The 23,904-nt window shown below is 42.0% G+C and overlaps 1 protein-coding gene across 6 annotated transcripts in view; it reads right to left on the bottom strand.

Annotated features, from left to right (window-relative positions):
- The window catches only part of kidins220a (kinase D-interacting substrate 220a), a 101,563-nt gene extending 84,809 nt beyond the window's left edge, over window positions 1-16,754 (bottom strand). Inside the window, exons 1-16 of one of the 6 annotated variants that reach the window (XM_038967761.1) lie at window positions 16,602-16,754; window positions 7,204-7,356; window positions 6,896-6,994; window positions 6,069-6,167; window positions 4,341-4,439; window positions 4,109-4,207; window positions 3,863-3,961; window positions 3,309-3,506; window positions 2,959-3,057; window positions 2,496-2,594; window positions 2,191-2,289; window positions 1,838-2,015; window positions 1,420-1,584; window positions 927-1,106; window positions 482-647; window positions 200-351 (exon numbers count right to left, since the gene is read on the bottom strand). In XM_038967761.1, coding sequence (XP_038823689.1) covers window positions 200-351; window positions 482-647; window positions 927-1,106; window positions 1,420-1,584; window positions 1,838-2,015; window positions 2,191-2,289; window positions 2,496-2,594; window positions 2,959-3,057; window positions 3,309-3,506; window positions 3,863-3,961; window positions 4,109-4,207; window positions 4,341-4,439; window positions 6,069-6,167; window positions 6,896-6,994; window positions 7,204-7,335 — 1,963 coding nt within the window. In that variant the 5' untranslated portion in view covers window positions 7,336-7,356; window positions 16,602-16,754. Of the gene's footprint in view, window positions 1-199; window positions 352-481; window positions 648-926; window positions 1,107-1,419; window positions 1,585-1,837; window positions 2,016-2,190; window positions 2,290-2,495; window positions 2,595-2,958; window positions 3,058-3,308; window positions 3,507-3,862; window positions 3,962-4,108; window positions 4,208-4,340; window positions 4,440-6,068; window positions 6,168-6,895; window positions 6,995-7,203; window positions 7,357-14,390; window positions 14,410-16,096; window positions 16,115-16,601 lie in introns of those variants that run through there. The other 5 variants (XM_038967760.1, XM_038967755.1, XM_038967756.1 and 2 more) reach the window with 5 other exon arrangements.
- Window positions 16,755-23,904: the final 7,150 nt, after the last annotated feature.

Here is a 23,904-nt window from a genome sequence, read left to right as displayed (position 1 = left end):
GCATTGGCTATTAAGAATTGAGATACCTGAGAGTAATAGGAATTATAATTATTATATTTCAGCCCAGGGGGGCACAACACCCACACAAGGGGGCTGCACGGAAATTCGAGGCCTGCTGTACACTAAATATACAGTATTAGAGACAGAGGTAATACGACAAGGTTATAAAGGATATCCAAAGTGAAGACAAACATAGTACCTTGGTTCTCCTCGTTCTTGAACACCCTGAAGAGGCGGGTGGCCATGAAGCCAAACTCCCTCTCACAGGCATCAGACAGGGTGGCTATCATCTCTGCCAGGCTGGTCTCCCCTCCCACACTGGACAGACGGTTGTAGTCTGTGAACAAGAACCTGACACACACACACACACACAGGCAAGGTTTCTAGAATATAATTTTTCTATCGAAGGTCGTTCACATCAAGGCGCGTGTGCACGAGCGGCTTCAAGCACGTATTTTATGTATGTATGTGTGTGTAATACCTGACAGGCAGGGCGCGGGTAGTCTGCTCTGGCAGCTCGGGGGCGTTGACAAACATGAGTTTGAGCAGCAGCTCCAGGTAGCCCACCTGGCGGGCCAGACGGGTGCTGAGGACCCACGCCCAGTTCCAGTTCTCCCCCTCACGACGACCCCCGAAGTACACCAACACTGCAGGGAGGGAGAGAGTGAGAGAAAAGAATACATCACATTTCTGATTGGCCATCAGACTTTCCCCTACCTATGATGACATCCAGTGGGTAGAACGTGAAAAATGCAGTTGCATGTAGCAAAACGCTGTAAGATCGCTGGAAACGTAGACCCAAGGCGCCCTCTAGTGATGTAATACATGCAACTCTCCTTAACTGCAGGAAACCCCAGACCCAGAGTTTTTTGTTTACCCATTTCATTCTCCTCCATCCCGTTCTACTCTATTCTAGTGTTCCTCACCAAAGAAGACGTAGAGCAGGGTGAGGAGGCTGAGGGAGACAGCGATGGCCAGGCGGGGGTCGACGGTGAAGCCCAGGACCAGAGCTACAGAACCACACAGCAGCAGGGACAGGAACACCACCAGCCACGAGAACTGGAACAGAGGCTCAATCTGCTGGCCTGCAAATGTCTTCATCTCATCTGGAGGAGAGAGAGGTGATACAAAAATAATAGGCAAGTGAAAATGAGTAGGACCTAGCGGTTCCTGCCTTACACAGGAAACTACAAATGAGGCACTAAGGCAGACAGCCTGGTAATGAGAAAAAGGAAGCTCATTTTACAGAGCTAATGTACAGAACGTGACTAAAATGGGCTGACATATTCATACATATACTTTTAGATTCATATTGCTGTTGTTTATTGAGAGGTTAAAAGCCTAATTATTTTTAAATGAGAGCCGTGGGACACTAGCAAAAGAACAGCCCTAGTGATATTCCTGGTGGTGCTCTCTTACCCTCCAGCTTCTTGAGCAGGAAGGACTTGCCGCTGCCCCACTGGGCGTACAGGCCCACACAGATAGGAGGCTGCATGGTGGGCTCACTGAGGATGTCTGCCAGGGCACTGCTGTACAGGTCATACCCCAGCATGTCACCGTCAGACTCAGAGGGAGACAGGTGCTCTGAGAGACAGGGGGAGAGGGAGAGAGAGGGGAGAGTGTGAGTGGTCATCACTTGAGAAATACAGCAATACTTCCAAATCTAATTTCCAAAACAAGATTGAAAGAGCTAAAAGTAATGATTCATATTAAAAGATGTTTTAAATAATACCAGTTGGGTATTACAATTTCATTCATAATAACAGGCTAAAATACAACCCTAGAGTACTCTTGTGCACTATATGCATGTCTATGTGATTTGAGTATTATGTCTCACTGGCTCCAAAGATCTGAGTGAGGATGCTCTTCTGGTGGGTGCAGTCGATGTTGTAGGGCGTCTCGCCGGCTTTATTGGGGCGGTAGAGCAGGCGGCCATCTTTAGGGTTCCTCAGGAGGAGCTCAGCCAGCTTGCGGCTCCGCCCTCTGATGGCAATGTGAAGGGCCGTGTCGCCTTTCTGGACAGGAGAAGAGAGAGATGATTAAAGTAGAGTAAAGTAAGGTAGAAGAATCGGATTGCACAATGTGGATATATATTTGGCGGTCACACGTCAGACACTGGCTCGAATACAGAACCTGTGGTGATATTCTAAAGACATATGCTAGGCTCTATATGTCGTGTTTGTACAGTACCTTGTCCACAGCAGCCACCTTGGCCCCTCTGTCCAGGAGCAGCTCCACTATCTCAATTTTCCTCATCTTGGTGGCTTTGATCAAAGGGGTCTCTGCATCCTGAAACACACATCACCATCATCTCAGACCAAGAACAGTGATTGGTGAGAATAGAAGCAAGCAAATGAACATTTGCAACACTAATCACACTCGTTTTTAAAACCGTCACAACTTTATCACAATGTTGATGTTGACAAGAGAGGAATTTGTCACAGTGCTATAAAATGACTGTTCATTTATTTACAGCAGCTGTGGCTGTTCCTTACCTTGGTGCAGCTCTCAGTGTCCGGGTTGCACTGGAGGATGTCTCTCACCATGGTGGCGTTCCCTTTCTCCACTGCCCAGTAGAGGGCAGTCTTACTATCCTGTTTTACACGGTTGAGAACAGGGTCATATTCATTAGGCACCAAACGGAAGAAACCTGACATAAACAGGGAGGGACTACCTGAACATATCCAATAAGAAACGCTTGTTTTTTCCATTGTAAAACATTTTGCTACGGTGTGCCCTAATAAATTGGCATGATGATAGACCAGAGATGTTAAAGGTCCAATGCAGCGGTTTTTATCTCAATATCAAATCATTTCTGGGTAACAATTAAGTACCTTACTGTGATTGTTTTAATTGAAAAAAAAATGTCAAAAAGAAACAAAAATTGTTTCTTAGCAATGAGCAAATTCCCAAGCAAGAATTTAGCTGGGACTGTCTGAGTGGGGAGGGGACTCCTACCTGTCCCTTGACGTCAATGTCGGCATATTTGTTTAGAAGGGCTCTGACAATCTCCACATGTCCCCCTCGCACTGCTCCGATCAGCACTGTCTCCCCACTCTGTGACACACAAAATAAACATCACAGGCTTTCTATACAGAGAGCACAAACTCAATCACCACACAACAGAAAAGATGGGTTATACTGCAGAGGAGCGGACGATACGTGCTGTTACCATCAGCACATTTATCCATATAGCATGACCATTATCATTCAGGTTGACGTAATCCTGTCTAGACTCTACTGTTTATTGTCAGGATTATCAGGGCAATATTTCAGCTCATCTTTAGAGGTTGGTGATGGTCATCTACCCTGTCTGGTATGTTGACGTAGGTGCCAGCGTCCAGCAGGTCCTGGACTATCTCAGTGTAGCCTTCCTTGGCAGCGATCATCAGGGCCGTGTTGCCGTCCTTGTCTGTCATGTTGACGTTGGGGTTCCTCTTCAGAAGCTCCTTCACCACCTCATTGAAACCACCCCGCACAGCCACGATCAGAGCTGTCATGGAATTCTGATAGAGGGAGAGAATAACAGTCAGGTTTTTGTCATTTCACCATAGTGTTTCCTTTCATGGATGGCAGCTAAAGCCTATTTCTTCACGATGAACGGGAATGAATGGATATCTATACGGACAAGGCTCTGACTCGTCAGATAAGGCCTTATTTTAAAGAGTGTGTAGTCAAACGTATGACAAAAACCTCTGACAATGCATTTGTGAATATTCATACATTCCCCCCCCCCCCCCCCCAAGACAAAATAGATAAATACATTTTAGAGTGAACCGACGCTTGCTTGAGCCCATTGTGTGTGTGATCCGCTCAAGCCTTGTGCAATGAGGTTTTAACGAGAGTAGGGAGCTCCACTTACCGCTCCCTCCTGGTCCACATCGGCCCCGTTGACCAGCAGGTGTATCACACTGTCATAGTGGCCCTTCCTGGCTGCCCAGATCAACGGGGTAGTGCCATACTGAGAACAGGGGAGGGGAGAAAATAAGAAAGAGACAGCGGTGATGACTATTGAAACACAGAATGTCGGGTCATTTTTCAAAATCATTACTTTTCTGGCATTTTTATAGAAGACAAATTGAACACAGGATCAGTGGTGAGTGCTTACCTTGTCAGAGCAGTTGACTTTAGCTCCGTGGTGAATCAGGAGATGCACTATATCAGCATGGCCTCGTCCAGCCGCCCAGATAATGGGGTAGACGCTGTACTGTAAGGACAGGCATTAGCATATTTAACTCATTCTGAAATGCACAAATGATTGACCTAATGACAGTATATTCTTTAATTTGAGAATGAATACAAGGTCTAAAGCTCTTTAGATAGGAATAGTAGCAGTGTACCTGGCCAGTGATGTTGGGGCTAGCTCCTTTCTCCAGCAGCAGCTGGGTAACCTCCCCACGACCCTTATAGGAAGCCCACATGAGGGCACTCCATCCCCCCTGTACAGTAAACCACACAGGCGCACACACACACTTTAAATGGGAAGTGGTGACATGTATAGTTAGTGGCTATTGCCACAATTCCCACAGTGCCAGGGAGAGGTAGAGCAGTCATCTTCTGTATGATGTCATGATGTCATAGAGCACGACATGCACATAGCCAAACAGTGGGTTTAATCCTGTTATTAGTACAGACAGGCTGGCACCAGGGTGGCTTAAGGCGTCAGCATGCTTCAGTTCGGCTGGCGCCTAAGAGGTTTGGAACGCGAGTCTGCTCGCATACTCCCTTAAAAGATCTTCGCTAGAAAAATGACAAAAAATAAATGAATGTATGTCCATTTTGAGACACCGTAGCCGGTATGCACTTCCTCAAAATAGTCCGAATGAATCCAAGATTACTCAATAAATCTGTATTCAATTTTTATGTTTTTGCCGAGGAGGTTTTCCATCGGACTAAGATGTTTGGTGCAATATTTCTCAAGTGAAAAAATATGCATGAGGATGAGTCATCTCTCGTTGAATGACAACAAGCACTTCATTGAAGAATCCTACTGTTGACCAGTCGCCGACGTCGGCTAGCGACTTTGGCTTCCCCCGAGAAAAAAATATTGAACAGCCGAAAAATCTCTTGCCGAAGTCCAAAACGTACTAACAACAAAATAGCCACATAATGTCACAAAAAAGTCGTCATAACATATGCAGAAACTGTTCCGAACTGACACGCAACACAGCCATGATTGATTGCCTGACTCACCTTACACTAGAACCAGTCCACTGACTTCAAAATATGAAATGGAAATAGCACATTTCAGAAGGCAAAAGCTTTGGTCATGACACTCACAATGAACAAACACTGTAATTAGTCTTTTGTACATGATCTTTACCCCTCCGGGAAACATGCAGAAGTGCAAAAACAAGGCATTTTGAATAACCTAAACTAAACTGTGAATATACACAGAGCTGCAGATAGATAGGATGTGAAGTAGGCTTCTTCCACTAAGAGGTTTGTATTACAGATATTAACCATATCCCAGGTTAATGTACTCCGGACATCCAGAGCTCAGTAAATGCAATTATTACAAAATGGAGGAGATTATATTGGAGGTAATGGAATCGCATCCCAAGCTAATGGATAAATCACTTCAAAGCAGCCTGGAATGGATTGCAGTCAGACAAGACAGTAGAGGAAGAATATGAATAGACTCTTTCTACTGTGTGTGTGTGTGTGTTGGGTATTGTGACAGCAAGGAAAATATGAATTTTTGTGCAAATGGACCAATAAAGCAAGTATTGTACTGTATTGTAGCTCTCATACGAAATACCCAATGGCCACCATCAATGACAGTCAACGACTGCTGTGCCAGAGTTGTAGGTGACCTTTATTCACCCCAGAAGGTTGAACGCTTTTGAAAATGCATCCAGATAAGACGGTCCAATCTAAAATAATCCCCCTTTCATCTTTTTGTTTTGTCGTTTATCCTCACTTTTTCAATCAAACTAGTCCTTCGAGAGAAATGTTACACACAGGTACAAAAGCTTTACTTCATGTTGCCCAGTGTTTACTTTAGTGTCCACTCTGCAATGTCCTTGCCCAATACCCTGTACCCAGTGCCCACCCTCCTCTCTCACCATGTCCCGGTGCTCCAGGCTGGCATTGTTGGCCAGCAGCTCCTTCACCACCTCCACATGGCCCTCCTTAGCCGCTGAGATAAGTGCCGTCCAGCAGTCCTGTTGACGGGCAGAACACAGGGGTTACACTTGGTCACCACGGAAACTCCAATCATGTCGTCGTCGCCGTGGACCACCACCAATCAGAGGGCTGCCGGTCTGTATTAGTCCGCTCCACAGTGCTGTACCTACCAGCTGGTCGTACCAGGTGCTCATGGACGCGGGGTGGAGGTGACAGAGGAAGCGCGTCAGTTAGAGAACAGAGAGCAAAGGAGAGATAGAGAGAGACGCGGTGTCCAGGTCTGGTCCGTCTCACTCAGCCTGGTGTAGTGAGAGTCGGAGTGTGTGTATGAGGTTTAGTAAGAGGTTGAGGCTGGGTGTGTTGATGGAGACAGCAGCTCTACACCCTGTAATTTACTTTAACAGAGGCCTGAGGCATTCTACAGGTGCTCATTATGGGGCTCTGTGTTAACCCACAGTGTGGTGAGTTCAGCAGGCTGGACACTAAGGGCTTATCGGGTAGTGGAGACCAAATGTTAACTTTGTGCGGTAATGTATTCTGTTGGCATCATGGTGCATTTTAGGGTTGGACAATGGTTTTTACTATGTACCTTGAGCGACCGAAATATTATGTGTTCCCAGCAGACTTATTCTCCCTGTCGAGAGCATAGGTGTGTGTGGTTGTGGTTGGAAAAGTCCTAGGTCTAAAACTCATGTGACAGCAACCCTCAAACCCATTGTCTAGCTACCATTTGTTTTAAGTGTGGTGTGTGTGTGTGTGTGTGTACCACATCGTCCAGGTTGACGTTGGCTCCTCTCCTGATGAGCTCCTGGACTATCTCTATGCTGCCCTGCTCCGATGCCACTATCAGAGAAGTCTGACCATTCTGAAGGGGGGAGAGAGAGACAGAGACAGAGAGACGGTCACTAATCACATAAGAGTTACCTGAGCACTGATTTAATTGGACCATCACTTTTATAGCAAAATCTGGCTAAACAAATTAGCCTAGTACTTATTTAGATGTTTATGTTAACTCTCATTTGTATGTTTACTGTGTTACATGCAATGCCTAGTATCCAGTGGTCATTGACTCACCTCGCTCCTGCTGTCCACCTCTTTGAACTTGTCCAGGTGGGCTTTTATGGCCGGCACGTTGTCCTCCTCAACGTAACTGAACAGGCTCTGGATGGCCAGAGTGGTCATCTTCAGTGAGGTGGTGGTGTCCATGACTACGCCTCACCACCGTGACTAGGACACACAAAGAGAGGTTATTAGCCTATGTACACATAAACCTGGCACAGTCAAAGCTGGCTGGACATATTTGAAGCACATTGTCATAAGGACAACACAACACATTAATAAGCCATAGGCTAGAAAGCACCTTCATACATGAGTCAACAACCACAAGTTGATGTTTTAGTTAAAATGTCAGTCAAAATCACAGGAGGTTGGTGGCACCTTAATTAGTGAGGATTCGCTCGTGGGTAATGGCTGGAGTTGAATAGGTTGAACGGTATAAAATACATCAAACATGGTTTCCATGGTTTCCATGTGTTTGATGCCATTCCATTTGTGCCGTTCCAGATATTATTATGAGCCGTCTTCCCCTCAGCAGCCTCCACCGGTCAAAATGCTTCTAAATGTGTTATGGATGTGTTACTGACATGCCTAGTTAAATAAAATAAAATAAATACATGGATTATGACTATAAATAGGCCCTAAGCCAAGCAGTACAAATAAAGGGAATGTTTGTTGTCCACTCACTGTTTTCTGTTTCAAAAGGATGGTATTTCTTTGAGCTTTGAAATGCTATCAGAAGTTCAACTTGGTAGAAGCAAACAGTGAGCAGTGCAGACACAGGGCATTCGGAAAGTATTCAGACCCCTTCCCTTTTTCCACATTTTCTTACGTTACAGTCTTATTTTCCTCATCAATCTACACGCAATACCCCATAATGGACAAAGCAAAAACAGGTTTAGAAATTTTTGCAAATTTATAAAAAATATATATTTAAAATATACCTTATTTACATAAGTATTCAGACCCTCTGCTATGAGACTTGAAATGTGGAACTACCAAGACTCTTCCTAGAGCTGGCCACTCGGCCAAACTGAGCAATCGGGGAAGAAGGGCCTTGGTCAGGGAGGTGACCAAGAACCCAATGGTCACTCTGACAGAGCTCCTCTGTGGAGATGGGAGAACCTTCCGGAAGGACAACCATCTCTGCAGCACTCCACCAATCAGGCCTTTATGGTAGAGTGGCCAGACGGAAGCACTCCTCGTAAAAGGCACATGACAGCCCGCTTGGAGTTTGACAAAAGGCACCTAAATGACTCTCAGACCTTGAGAAACATCTAATCTGATTAAATCAAGATTGAACTCTTTGACTCTTTGGCCTGAATGCCAAGCGTCACGTCTGGAAGAAATCTGCCACCATCCCTACGGTGAAGCATGGTTGGCCCAGCGCCGCCCGGGTTAGGCCAGGGTAGGCTGTCATTGTAAATAAGAATTTGTTCTTAACTGACTTGCCTAGTTAAATAAAGGTTAAATAAAATAAATACAAATAAAATAATTGGTTGTGGCAGCATTATGCTGGGGGGATGTTTTTCAGCGGCAGAGACTGGGAGACTAGTAAGGATCTAGGGAAAGATGAACTGAGCACAGTACAGAGATCCTTGATAAAAACCTGCTCCAGAGCACTCAGGACCTCAGACTGGGGGCGAAGCTTCACCTTCCAACAGGACAACGACCCTAATCACACAGGCAAGACAACGCATGAGTGGCTTCGAGACAAGTCTCTGAATGTCCTTGAGTGGCCCAGCCAGAGCCCAGACTTGAACCCGATCGAACATCTCTGGAGACCTGAAAGTAGCTGTTTAGCGATGCTCCGCATCCAACCTGACAGAGCTTCATAGGATCTGCAGAGAATGGGAGAAAAATCGCTGCCAAAGGTGCTTCTACAAAAGTACTGAGTAAAGGGTCTGAATACTTATGTAAATGTGATATTTCAGTTTCATATTTTTTTTTAAATTATGAAAAAATTCTAAAAAACTTGTTTTTGCTTTGTCATTATGGGGTATTGTGTATAGATTGATGAGGGGGGGGGATTATTTAATCCATTTTAGAATGACTAACTAAAAAGTCAAGGGGTCTGAATACTTTCCGAATGCCCTGTACACTTGCATTTCATACAGGCCTAATAAGTATGGCAGAGGACATGAGACTGGACAGCAACTATAATTATAACAGTTAGAGATGGGCATGAGTATTCAAGTACTCAAATGAACTGTCAACTTGATCTTTAACCAGATATCTTTTTTTACATACTTTAAAACTATTTGGTTAAAATTTTGTCTTGAAGAACACTTACATTTTATTTGGACTCTAGTGTTCTATTTGTGCATGTGCATTTGCGAGACAGAACAAAAAAGAAACCATGCCAAGCATCACACGGTTTTTCTCCCAAAATTCCCTTGTCCCATCTGTGTCTAACTCGCTCAATTGCGTTCTGACCACTCCCTCTACACACATGCTGAGTGTACGCACAAGCTCTGTAGGCCTATCAAAACTAACTGATGGTTTACACAAGCTACATTTATTGTATTATCACATATTCAAAATGGACTGGTTGACTGAAGTAGGGAAATATGTGTTCCAATAATAAACTGCAGTTTTGGAATAATTGCGTCTGGTCTATTTTTATTTTTCGCTTAGGCCAACTTGCGTTTGTCACTAGTTACCACATGCACAAAGTCAAAATTGGCTATATCGCCCAAATTCATGAAAAAAAAAGCTTTTTGTTCTTAATTTAAGGTTAGCAGTGTGGTTAAGGGTTAGGTATAAAATCTGATTCTAAGAAGATAAATTGTATAAATAGCTGGGATGTATGACTTTGTGGCTGTGGTAACTACTGACAACCCTACTTTGCGAACTGCTAGTGCCATTCAGAATTGGTACGCCATAACCTCCCTAAACATACAGGTTCCACACTGAAAATATGCAAAAACGTACGTTTGTCTTCATCAAAGAGTGTATTTTAATTCAGAATCATTAAGCCTAGGCCTACTCACCAAACAGAGTAATTCATCTCCGTGCAATGTTCAATGTGGAATTGTTAATCCATTTAGAAAATTCCAAAGAACAGGCAGAATAAACTACAAATCTGTATATCGAAAATAAGACCGATTTTGGTTTGTAACCCTGAAAAAAATAGTCTTTCAAATTATCACTCCTTTTATTTATTTATTTTACCTTTATTTAACTAGGCAAGTCAGTTAGGAACTCTTATTTTCAATGACGGCCTAGGAACAGTGGGTTAACTGCCTGTTCAGAGGCAGAACGACAGATTTGTACCTTGTCAGCTCGGAGATTTGAACTTGCAACCTTTTGGTTACTAGACCAACGCTCTAGTTACTAATCCACTAGGCTATCCTGCTGCCCTACTCCTAGAGAATAACTGTTCCAGGCGCAGGATGCACATCAGGTTAAATGAACGTCAGTGGAATGCCTTTCATGCAAGCTCTAAACCAAACAATGCAGAACAAAAAATAATGTAGAACAAAAAATTACGAGAAATAAGAATAATGTTGCACTATTCTGTTCTATTTTATTATATTACGTCATGTTTTTTACTATAAAATAGGTGTGTCTTGACTGTGATAAGAGCTTGGAAAATAAGTGTCTTGTCTGCTAAATTAACAAGGCTATGCCATTGCACAACGGTAGGGTTCTACAAGCAAGCGCCACTGCTGAGGTTACTACCCTTTTGAAGATTGTGTTAACGATATAATATTTGAATCTTAAATGGCACTTTTTTATTGACTGAATATATGAAATTACATGTTGCGTTTATATTTTTGTTCAGTGTGAAGGGTACAATAAAAGGCCACTCTAAAGTGTGCAGTTGTGTCACACAACACTGCCACAGATGTCTCAAGTTTTGAGGGAGCGTGCAATTGGCATGCTGACTACAAGAATGTCCACCAGAGCAGTTGCCAGAGAATTGAATGTTCATTTCTCTACTATAAGCCTCCTCCAATATCTTTTTCGAGAATTTGGCAGTACGTCCAACCGGCCTCACAACCGCAGACCACGTGTATGGCTTCATGTGGGCGAGCGGTTTGCTGATGTCAACGTTGTGAACACAGTGCCCATGGTGGCGGTGTGGTTATAGTATGGGCAGGCATAAACTACAGACAACGAACACAATTTAATTTTATTGATGGCAATTTGAATGCACAGAAATACAGTGACGAGATCCTGGGGCCCATTGTCCGGCCTATTTAGCAATTAGAATTTGTTATCTGTAATGGTTATGATAAAGTAGGTATTGTTGCACACTATTGGCATATACACTGAACAAAAATATAAAACGCAACATGCAACAATTTAAAATAGTTCATATAAGTTCATATAAGGAAATCAGTTAATTGAAATAAATTCATTAGGCCCTAATCTATGTATTTCACATGACTGGGATTATAGATATGCATCTGTTAGTCACAAATATCTTTTTTTTTAAAGTAGGGGTGTGAATCATCAAACCAGTCAGTATCTGATGTGACCACCATTTTCCTCATGCATTGTGACACATCTCCTTCACATAGAGTTGATCAGGCGGTTGATTGTGGCCTGTGGAATGTTGTCCCACTCCTCTTCATTGGCTGTGCGAAGTTGCTGGATATTGGCGGGAACTGCAACACGTCGATCTTGAGCATCCCAAACATGCTCAGTGGGTGACATGTCTGGTGAGTTTGCAGGCCATGGAAGAACTGGGACATTTTCAGCTTACAGGAATTGTGTACAGATCCTTGCGACATGGCCGTGCATTATCATGCTGAAACATGAGGTGATAGCGGCGGATAAGTGGCACGACAATGGGCCTCAGGATCTCATAACAGTATCTCTGTGCATTAAAATTGCCATTGATAAATTGCAACTGTGTTCGTTGTCCGTAGCTTATGACTGCCCATACCCTAACCCCACCACCACGGGGCACTCTATTCACAACATTGACATCAGCAAACCGCTCGCCCACACGACGCCATACACGCTGTCTGCCATCTGCCCGGGACAGATAAAACCGGGATTCACCCGTAAAGAGCACACTTCTCTAGCGTGCCAGTGGACATCGAAGGTGAGCATTTGCTCCCTGAAGTCAGTTACGATGTTGAACTGCAGTCTGGTCAAGACCCTGGTGAGGACGACGAGCACGCAGATGAACTTCCCTGAGACGGTTCCCACCGTTTCATCAGCTGTCCGGGTGGCTCGTCTCAGACCATCCCGCAGGTGAAGAAGCCGGATGGGGAGGTCCTAGAATGGCGTGGTTACACGTGGTCTGCGGATGTGAGGGCCGGGTGGACGTACCGCCAAATCTCTAAAAAGACGTTGGAGGCTTATAGTAGAGAAATGAACATTCAATTCTCTGGTAACGGCTCTGGTGGACATTCCTGTAGTCAGCATGCCAATTTCACGCTCCCTCAAAACTTGAGACAACTGTGGCATTGTGTTGTGTGACACAACCGCACATTTTAGAGTGGCCTTATATTGTTTAAATAGCTTCTTGATAGGCTTTTTGTGCGTATGGAAAATTTCTGAGATTTTTTTTATTTCAGCTCATGAAACATGCGACCAACACTTCACACGTTACGTTTCTATTTTTGTTCAGTATAGATAAATGTGCAACAACAACAAAAATCCGGTGGGGGCCTTTTGTTCAAAAAATATTTTTTATTTTCATTCGAGTACTCTATAAAAAAAAATCATGTGAGTACTCAAACAGTCCAAAAAAAATGAAATGGCCATCCCTAATAACAGTAGGCTATGCCCCCATTACCCTGTCCCTGAAGCAAAGATGTTGAACCCATTCATGCTTCTGACAATCTGAACTAATTAGGAATTACAGTATGTCTTCCAGATCTAGTAGAGGAATAATGAGAGCAAAGCAGTCACAGTTCGACTATAAGACAAAACAATACAGCCCAATACAATAATGAGATGAGCTCCATCATTGAAGGCAAAGAAAAGGCCCAAAGTCTACTTAATTGGCAATTATGGACATACACAGCACTCCAATTCCTGCTGCTTAGGCTAGACTGTCAGGATGTCCTGTGCCTTCTTAACTTTGTCTATTGGACAAGGGCAGGGTCTCGGCCTAAAATGCCAATTTCCTTTTACTATCAGCGATTCTAATCGTCCAGTGCTTCAGTCTGAGGCAAAGGGATTGTAGTTGATCATTAGGCCTTAGCCTACATAGCATGATTTAGTTGAAAAATACTCAAACAAATGAGATGGGGAAACCTTTCAAGGATTGGCTAAGTGGAGACCGATTGTTGTGCCGTCTACTTGCAGAATTATGCGGTATGCCCAATGACAAAACAATCTGAAATGTGCCTAATTTTATTCAAAATTATGAATTTCACCCAATGGCAACCCTTAAGACAAAAAGAGCTGGAAACGCCTTCATTAGCAACGCAGCCTGAAAATGTATGCCTAAACAAATATAATGATTTAGCCTATAAAACTTGAATGAATAATTTTATTAGCCTATACATAATATGTTAACATCAGCAAAAAGCTATTTTGATCGTTAGATAGGTCTTAATTATTCTTCATTATCATAAATCCATAAAAATGTGTAATAAAAAAATTCAAAACTACCTGTAAAATGATTGTAAGAAAGAAGCATATTTTGAAAACTGGTGGCTTCATCAGTCTGACACCAAACAGCAGATTAAGCACATTGAATCCGATGTATCTATTCATTTACATTTACATTTAAGTCATTTAGCAGACGTTCAATCTGTCTATCTCAATTCTCTGCCTTTAGGCCGACATAGGCTAAATCTAAGAAAGTATGGTAAGACTAGCAGATAACAGGCTTTGTTAAAACAAAATAGGTCTATGATTTATTTTCTCTCATATCAGATTATTCATACACACAACTGAACAGAGCCTTTGTTTACAGTTGAGGCAACATGAACCTGCTGACACACCCTCATGTGTATCAGAGGCAGCACAGCCGCTATCAGCACAAAAGAATGGACAATGAGTGACCAGGCAACAATCAATGAAACCTCAAGGATTCTCTGCACAGAGTATTGATTGAGGGGGTTGAAAACTTCACCTCATCCCCCACCGCTGCAAAACAGAAACCAACAAAATACCAACAAAGAAACACCAAGAAATAGAAGATAAGTAGACTAAATAGCCTTCATTTTATACAGGCCTCACAAATAGCAATGAGCAAAGTCAAATAACTAACAAAGAACTGAGGGGCTTACCTTTATGGAAAATGTCAATTTGACTGCACTGAATGGCAATGGCTGTTCAATTACTATCCCTCACCCACACTGACTGAGTATCAACAAGCGCTGCCTAAGCTCCACATCCCTCCCTGACTATCATGAATAATGGATGAGCAGGCAGAGCCATGCCCCATCCCCTCTCTAACACAATAGAGACACACGGAAACATGACCATACATGACATGCTTTACTGTTCCCATCACCAGCGCTGTATGGGTACAGGCTTAAAATGTCAATGTAGATACATTTATGCATAATTGTTTAGTCTAGGAAAAAAAACATTAACATAGATAATGAGAAAGTGTGATGAGCATCCATTGTCACTGAATCCATCCTTTCCCAGCTTTAAAAAGCGGATGTCTCAATAATGAAACACGGTCAAATACTAATGAATCAATGCATATTAATTTCTGATGCACATTTACTGAAAAGGTAAAATAAGTTCTAGGTTCAAATACCACAAGAAGGACAAGGTAAAAACTCTATACCCACATGGTTTGGGCAGGCATAAGCTACGGACAATGAACACAATTGCATTTTATAGATGGCAATTTGAATGCACAGAGATACTGTGATGAGATCCTGAGGCCCATTGTCGTGCCATTCATTAGCCGCCATCACCTCACATTTCAGCATGATAATGCACTGACCCATGTCGCAAGGATCTGTACCAAAATCTAGGAAGCTGAAAATGTCCCAGTTCTTCCATGGCCTGCATACTCACCAGACATGTCACCCGTTGAGCATGTTTGGGATGCTCTGGATCAACGTGTACGACAGCGTGTTCCAGTTCCCGCCAAAATCCAGGCTCTTCGCACAGCCATTGAAGAGGAGTGGGTCAACATTCCACAGGCCACAATCAACAGCCTGATCAACTCTATGCGAAGGAGTTGTGTTGCGGTGCACGAGGCAAATTGTGGTCACACCAGATACTGGCTCGTTTTCTGATCCGTGACCCTACTTTTGTTAAGGCATCTGTGACCAACAGATGCATATCTGTATTCCCCAGTCATGTGAACGCCATAAATTAGGGCCTGATGGATTCATTTCATATGACAGATTTTCTTATATGAACTGTAACTCAGTAAAATCTTTGAAATTGTTTCCTGTTGCGTCTCTATTTTTGTTCAGTGTAGTTCCAAGATCTCTAAATTTAACCAGTCAGCTCGTTATAGCCTGTCTGCCTGTCATGGGGGATGAAAATGCTGACGATATATTTCCATGGAATGTGTTGGTCACAAGGTCTTTTGTTTGGAAGAGCAAAGGGTCAAACAGCTTAGAATGGAAATGTTTCTGAATGCAATAGCCTAGGTACAGAGTTAATGTTTCGTCATTTTGCACCTAGCCTAAATGACCTAAAAGTCCATTGGGACAAGGTGCAACATAGCTTTGACGCAACCAAGAGACTTTTGACACTGTGCTGGCATCAAAGCTAGGTGTAACATAAAAATTATGAATCATAGGCTATAATGGGTGACTAAATATGCCAATTTACAGTAGCTCCATGACATTGCCAGGTCATGACTGACGTGCATGTCATGACGGACTTCTAAAGATAGCTAGCCAACTCTTCAGATGTTTCTAATGTAATGAGCAGGTTACTGTCAGTGGTATATGTCAGTACCCAAAAGTAGACCATACATTTTGAATGCTTAGCAGAACAGGAAAATGGTATAACTCACACACTTATCAAGAGAACATCCTTGGTCATCCCTCTGCCTCTGATCTGGCGGACTCACTAAACACACATGCTTTGTTTGTAAATTATGCCTGACTGTTGGAGTGTACCCTGGCTAAAAAACAAGAAAATGGTGCAGTCTTTTTGCTTTATGTAAGGAATTTGAAATTATTTATACTTTTACTTTTGATACTTAAGTATATTTGAGCAATTACATTTACTTTTGACACTTAAGTATATTTAAAACCAAGTACTTTTACTCAAGCAACATTTTACTGAGTGACTTTCACTTGAGTCATTTTCTATTAAGTTATCTTTAAATGTACTCAAGTATGGCAATTGGGTACTTTTTCCACCACTGGTTAGTGTTACAGCTTATTGTTTATGCACAATAAGCTGTCACAATGTTGCTAGAGGGGATGCCTCTTTCGTATAGGAATGTGACATTTATTTTCTCACTCCTACCTAACATATAGTCTAAATGTTGAATAAACTTAATTTGAACTTACTCTACCTGTCCGCTGATTTCGTCCTTATTCGGCTGGAAATGTGAGACAAAATATTCACAGGAAAGTCATATTAACTGACTTCCAAACGTTAGTCTCTGTGTGCCTTCTTTCCCCCACGGTGGATGGGTCATTATACCCATAAAACCTAGCGGTCACACACGGAAAAGGTTCCAATCTTTTATTTTCCAAACACTTCCAATTATATACATGTTTGGTGTTGGCTTAACTTGGCGTGACCTTTTGATAACCTTGTAATTTTCTCTCGAACAAGGTGAGTTTTATCAATTTATTCGCCTCAATTTACTCTCAAAAATTCGAAATGTTAATTAGCAACAGAGAAGACTACAAATTCCTGCGGGTCATTTCTAGCCAACACTGTCAGCTACCGTTCACTAGCGCGATCAGATACATTTTTCTGCCTTTCCATGGTGAATCCATGTGCTGTATTGAAATGAATAAAGTGTTCAACTTCTTAAGGTACCCTGTATCTTTCTTAGCTAGCCACAGACTACACTTTAGCTAGCTAGTTAGTAGATCAAATAATTTAGATGTACTTAGCCTATTATAGATCATTGTCTGTACAGTATGTCGACTTCGGTATCTATTTCAGACCTTACGGCATTTTTCAAGGACGAGCATTAAAAGGGGAGAATACCACTAAGTCTGGCCATATGGAGAAGTGCAGCTATAGTGATGGGGCAACTTAAAGGTTTGGTGAAGGCCAACATGAGGAATAAAGTTTATCCTGTGTCAGTGAGTGTACCTCTCAAGGATCCACCCCAATTTTAAATTTTCGCCTAAAATGACATACCGAAATCTAACTGCCTGTAGCTCAGAACCTGAAGCAAGGACATGCATATTCTTGATACCATTTGAAAGGAAACACTGAAGTTTGTGGAAATGTGAAATTAATGTAGGAGAATATAACACATTACATCTAGTAAATACAAAGAGAAAAAAACATGTGTATTTATTTTTTTGTACCATCTTTGAAATGCAAGAGAAAGGCCATAATGAATTATTCTAGCCCAGGTGCAATTTAGACTTTGGCCACTGTATGGCAGCAGTGTATGTGCAAAGTTTTAAACTGATCCAATGAACTATTGCATATCTATTCAAAATGTTGTATCAAGACTGGCCAAATGTGCCTAATTGGTTTATTCATAAATGTAAGTTCATAATTGTGCACTCTCCTCAAACAATAGCATGGTATTATTTCACTGTAATAGCTACTGTAAATTGGACAGTGCAGTTAGATTAACAATAATTTAAGCTTTCTGCCCATATCAGATATGCCTATGTCCTGGGAAATGTTCTTGTTACTTACAACCTCATGCTAATCACATTATCCTACTTTAGCGCAACCGTCCCGAGGTCGGGACACCGATCCTGTAGAGGTTTTAAGTTTGAGAATCTTAGCAATACAATGTGTTCCATACAGCTGTCAACATTCTACAAGGAAAGACGATCAATTATATAATCATTAACCAGATTTCCCCAGATGCGACTTAGATGAGTGATAACGCAATTCTAGAATGTTGTCATTGATGAGAATGAATCTAAAAATCTATTGACATTCAGAATGATTGACTTTTAGACATCCAGCCTGTATTGTAGTTGCATAACCAGAGACAAATCTTCAAAGTCACAGTATTTATTTATTCAGAGTGGTACATGCATTCAGTCTTGATTTATAGGATCCTTCACACTGTATGATATGTCAAGTGATAAGATCCCAAGTTAGCAATTGAACGTTTATGGAACAACTGCACTTGTTAAATATTTTACAGCTGTAATGTCAATCAAAATAACTTTATATTGACAAAAAATATAAACGCAACATGTAAAGTGTTGGTCCCCATGTTTCATAGGCTGAAATAATAGATCCCAGAAATGTTCCATATACACAAAATGTGTACAAATGTGTCTACAACCCTGTTGGTGAGCATTTCTCCTTTGACAATATAATCCATCCACCTGACAGGTGTGGCACATCAAGAAGCTGATAAAATGGCATGATCATTACACAGCTGCACCTTATGCTGGGGACAATAAAAGTCCACTTTAAAGTGTGCAGTTGTGTCACACAACACAATGCCACAGATGTCTCAAGTTTTGAGGGAGCGTGCAATTGGCATGCTGACTGCAGGAATGTCCACCAGAGTTGTTGCCAGAGAATTGAATGTTAACTTCTCTACCATATGCCGCCTCCAACTTTGTAAGATAATTTGGCAGTACATCCAACCGGCCTCACATCCGCAGACAATGTGTAACCAGGACAGCCCAGGACCTCCACTTCCAGCTTCTTCACCTGCGGGATCGTCTGAGACCATGAACATTAAAATTATAAGCCTCAGAACCTCACATTCTAAATGCTGGGATGAAATCTCAAACATTAAGCTTCAAATAATCAAACTGGTGTCACTGGGGACAACACTGTCCACTCTGTGGCATAAACCAGTCAGTAAATTAACATTTACTTATTGCATGTGAATTTGCTTACTTTTCTGCAGCTGATGATACTGAGGAGTATTTCTGTCTGTAATAATGCCCTTTTGTGGAGAAAAACTCATTCTGATTCCCAAGTGGGTGGGCCCAAGGCTGCGCCCCTTCCCAGTCATGTGAAATCCATAGATCAGGGCCTAATGACTTGATTTCAATTAACTGATTTCCTTATATATGAACTGTAACTCAGAACTGTTGAAATTGTATTTAGATTTTTGTTCAGTAAATATAGCACATTTCTTACAACAAATGCATTTCAAGGTGATCAAAGTCATGCATATAGCACTTTCCTCTTGGCAGGTCTCTATAGGTGACCAGGGGATTCTCTCTACCACATGTGAATGCTCCCGTGGAGCGCCTAAGTCCAGCCATGCAACTGCATTGGCTATTTGTTGCGGTTCACAATATCGGCTGTATGGATGTGTAATGTGAGTGGAGGAAGCCACTTTGTGCCCAACCAGATGCAGTCAGTGGAGGACCTTTACCTGGCCCGAAGACTACAAGTCTCTGCCCCTAGAGCCCACAGAGGAGGATCTTCAGTGGCTAAGGAACCATCTCTGGGGCAGGTTCAGTGGAATGGCATGTCTGTACCAAACATTTTTTTTTTAAAGGCACCTGGAACATGCCGGCATCCTGGCTGGCATGGCGCTGTCGGGTGGAGCAGCAGGATGCTATAGGGCAGGCAACAGTTGGACAGTGCACCAACCCCAACTGGCACACCATGAGAGGGAGGTTGACGGACAGAAATGTGGCGCAGCGGTTAGGACCAAGCACGTTACTCCGTCGCTGCTAAAAAAAGGTTCTCAGATCACAGTCATTGGATGGAGTGTTGTCTGTAAAGTGGGGCACAGATAACAAAGAGGATGACATCAAGGCATTCAAAATGGCTACAGGGATGGATGTGCAGGAGTCAGGGCTTTGGGTCACGTATCCTAGGTGCCTCACCAGATGGTCTGGTGGGCACCACAGCAGTGGTGGAGGTCAAGTGTCCCTATGGTGCAAGGGACCTTACCATTGAAAAGGCAGTGAGTGAAGTCGAAGGATTTCTATATCCTGGAGGGTCTTATTGCCTCCGTGAAGACGATCCTTACTGGCACCAGGTCCACTGGATCAGCGTTCTCGTCACGCCTCCTGTCAGTACCTGTTTTCAGGGAAGCCAATGGTCCAATAATATTCCACATATACAGAACAAAAATATAAACGCAACAATTTAAAAAGATTTTACTGAGTTACAGTTCATACAGTCAATTGAAATAAATTAATTATATAATATATAGATTTCACATGACTGGGCAGAGGTGGAGCCATGGGTGGGCCTGGGAAGGACATAGGCCCACTGGGGAGTGGCTCAAAACAACTAGGTGTTTTGAGCCTTGAAAGCTGATTGGTTGAAAGCCATGGTATATCAGATTGTGTAACACGGGAATACAAAAAATATATATTTAAGTTGGCAACCAGTTTATAATAGCAATAAGGCACCTCAGGGGTTTGTGATATATGGTCAATATATCATGGCTAGGGGCTATGTCCTCACAGCCCTGGGCCATATGCCACACCTCCTTGGGTCGTATTGCTTAATTGTAGCAGTCAACACAAGTTAAATCGACATCAATTGATGGAAAATGATCAGTAGACTTCGGCTCCGGACTTCGGCTCCGGACTTCTGCTTGTCTCCAGAAAAAACCCTCACCGAAGTCCAAAACGTCACAAAACATAATATATGCACGAACTGTTTCGACTGGGAAGCATGCGGACGCCTTTACAAGCGCTGAAAAATTGCCAAATACTGACCACTATGTCGTGAACAACATCAGTGTGAGGATCAAATCAAACCTCATTTTATTGGTCACATACACATGGTTAGCAGATGTTAATGAGGGTGTAGCGAAATGCTTATGCTTCTAGTTCCGACCATGCAGTAATATCTCACAAGTAATCTAACAATTTCACAACAACTACCTTATACACACAAGTGTAAAGGAATGAATAAGAATATGTACATATAAATATATGGATGAGCGATGGCCGAACGGCATAGGCAATAGTGGAATCGGCGGTTCGCGTTCAAAATAAAAGTCCCCTATTGAAACTGATGCAAATTGATACAAATAATGGAATCATGCCAATTGACTAGTTAATGCTAAACATATACATTCAACAAAATACCGTTAATTTGACACAGATAAAGTAGTCAGTTGAAATTGTGGATGTATTAGACTTCATAATTGCATTGGGGACATAGGCCTACTTATATGCATTGTACAGCCTTACGTATGGATGTTGGGTCCATGAAATGGGGTATCGGCCTACTCAGCGTCACCCACAGATTACAATTCTGACGAGTTTACACAAATATTAGTGTCGTAGCTCTAATTTCGGGACTTCAACTGTTGGAAATACATAGGCCTACTTATATGCACTGTACAGCCTTACTAATTGATTTTGGGTCCATGAACCAGGGTATCGGCCTACTCAGCGAAACCCACAGATTTCCAATATGATCGCATCTCTTATTGCGGGACTTCAACTGTTGGAAATCACCTAACTGTTCAGCCGATTGTGTGTATTTAACATTCATCTTGAAATGTACAGCCTTACCTATAGTCGAGTAACGCTCAACTCCTTTCTCTCATATCGAGGCGGAGTTGAGTTCGGATAACCGGTCGCGGGATTTGCTAGCAACAACAGTCACCTTCAGTCAATTCTGAAAACACTTACCTTACCGGTTTGCCCTTTACAACTGCGGTCCTGAAATTCATACTTTGAACTTTTATTAAATAAAACCACGTCAACTGAGATTCAATTAGCACGTGCGTGCGGATTTGAGCAACACAAACGAGAACTTGGGAGGTTGTATCCTATTAAAAAAATTTAGTAGTATGAATTTCAGCACCCCACGGAAAAAGCGCAGTTGTACAGGTAAGCGTTTTCAGAATTGACAATTTTACAAGAATCGACTGATAATGACTCAATGTTGTTGCTAGCAAATCCCGCGACCAGTTATCAAAACTCAAACAAGAACGGGCTGAACGCTCAACCTTACCTATGGATATTGGGTCCATGAAATTGAAAGTACGCTGATACCCATTGATATTGGGTCCATGAAATGGGGTAAGGCAGTCCATTGCAAAATGAATGTTCAATAGGCTGAATAGTGAGGTGATTGTCCATAGTTAAAGTAGTACAATAAGAACTACAACGCGAATATGTGTAAACTCTTCATTTGTGTTCTGAGTAGGCTGATCAACCAGTTCATGGATCCAAGATCCATAGGTAAGGATGTACATAATATACGTATGCTCCAATGCAATTCTAATACATAATTCTAATCCAGATTGCGATAACAGATGTTTGTATTTTGTTGAATGTATATAACATTACAACCTTGTTTCGAACAATTGTGGCATAATTAATTTTTTTTTTAAATCCGTTTGCAAGTTAATGAGTGACTTATTTTGAAGGCGAATCCCGATTCCACTATTGTTGGTCACGCTAACGTTGTTCACGACAAACACCAAATAACAAAATACAGAGGCTCGCCAGGTAACATGGTTGCTAATCACAAAAACCCAGTTGCTTCTTACCTTTACGATAAATAAACAACGTCCTCTCGTTCAAACTGGATTACCCCGTTTCCTTTTTAATTTTCCAACGTTTAGTTTCTTCACTGTTTTGAAACCACAACAATATTGTACTTAGTGTTTCAGGCAAGCTTTGTTTGTTCGCTAAGAACAACGTTTGACGATTTGTGAGGGCGTGACGTGGAGAAAAGTTAGCAAAAAAGTTCCAACAGCTGCACCGTTCCTGGCAGTTTCATCGTCGCAAATTTCAAATAGATCTATCATTGTTCAAGGCTAGAAATGTGTTGTTCAATACTGGCCTGTCACGTAATCTGGTTTATTGATGTGCCTACATTACAATGCAATAATCGTTCATCGTGGATTGTATGCACAGCTAGGTGGTATAGCCTTACTATGAACCACTGAAAGTGACCTAGAAATGTAATCCGCTGGTTTAATCAGTACTGCCAAGAAACATACACTGAGTCACGGACACAGTCCAGAATAACTGAAACATTTAGACTAAACAAAAATACATAGGCCTATGTCCCAACAGCCACTGACTGTTACAAAAAAAAAAAAAATATTACCAGAAAGTATAAAAGTGGTCAATGCTTCAGTGTTACCAAATTACAAACAAAATTAAATGGCAGAATAGACATTCCTCAACCTTCTCAAAACTAGGTCAGTAATTCGAAAGATCCATTTACCAATACATTTTCTTAATCCAAATTAACTGTACATTATTAAGAATGCTAGCCCAAACTGGAAAACAAGCAGTGCAACATGGAAATGTCATTTTGTAAACAAAATACAAATACTATTCAGTTGTCAACAACATATGTGTCTGGATTTTTGGAATAAGAGTAATTCGCCTTATTCAACCGACTGAATAATGATAGCTAATACCTGGGAGAGAACTGGTGAAAGCATTCCAAATATGATTCAAAACTGATATAGCATTCAGAGCCATGTTGACTGACAAGGGATACATTAGGATTATTAGCAGTCATGTGGGGCATTGATGGTAGATGGAGGGATAAGGCTAATGTGCTGTCTTATGTTTTTCCCAAGTCTGAATTTTACCATAGACATGACTAAAACAAATGCTTCCAAATTGAACAAAGAGATGGATTGAGCGACAGCTATACAGAACCTCTCACACACACAGCAGAGGATTCTTGTTTGTTTTAGGTTAGGAAATGAGAGGGATCTCATAGACCCAGATTTTAAACAAA

This window comes from Salvelinus namaycush, chromosome 28 (assembly GCF_016432855.1).
Source record: "Salvelinus namaycush isolate Seneca chromosome 28, SaNama_1.0, whole genome shotgun sequence".
Taxonomy (NCBI): domain Eukaryota; kingdom Metazoa; phylum Chordata; class Actinopteri; order Salmoniformes; family Salmonidae; genus Salvelinus; species Salvelinus namaycush.
This window is presented reverse-complemented; position numbering and strand designations above follow the sequence as displayed.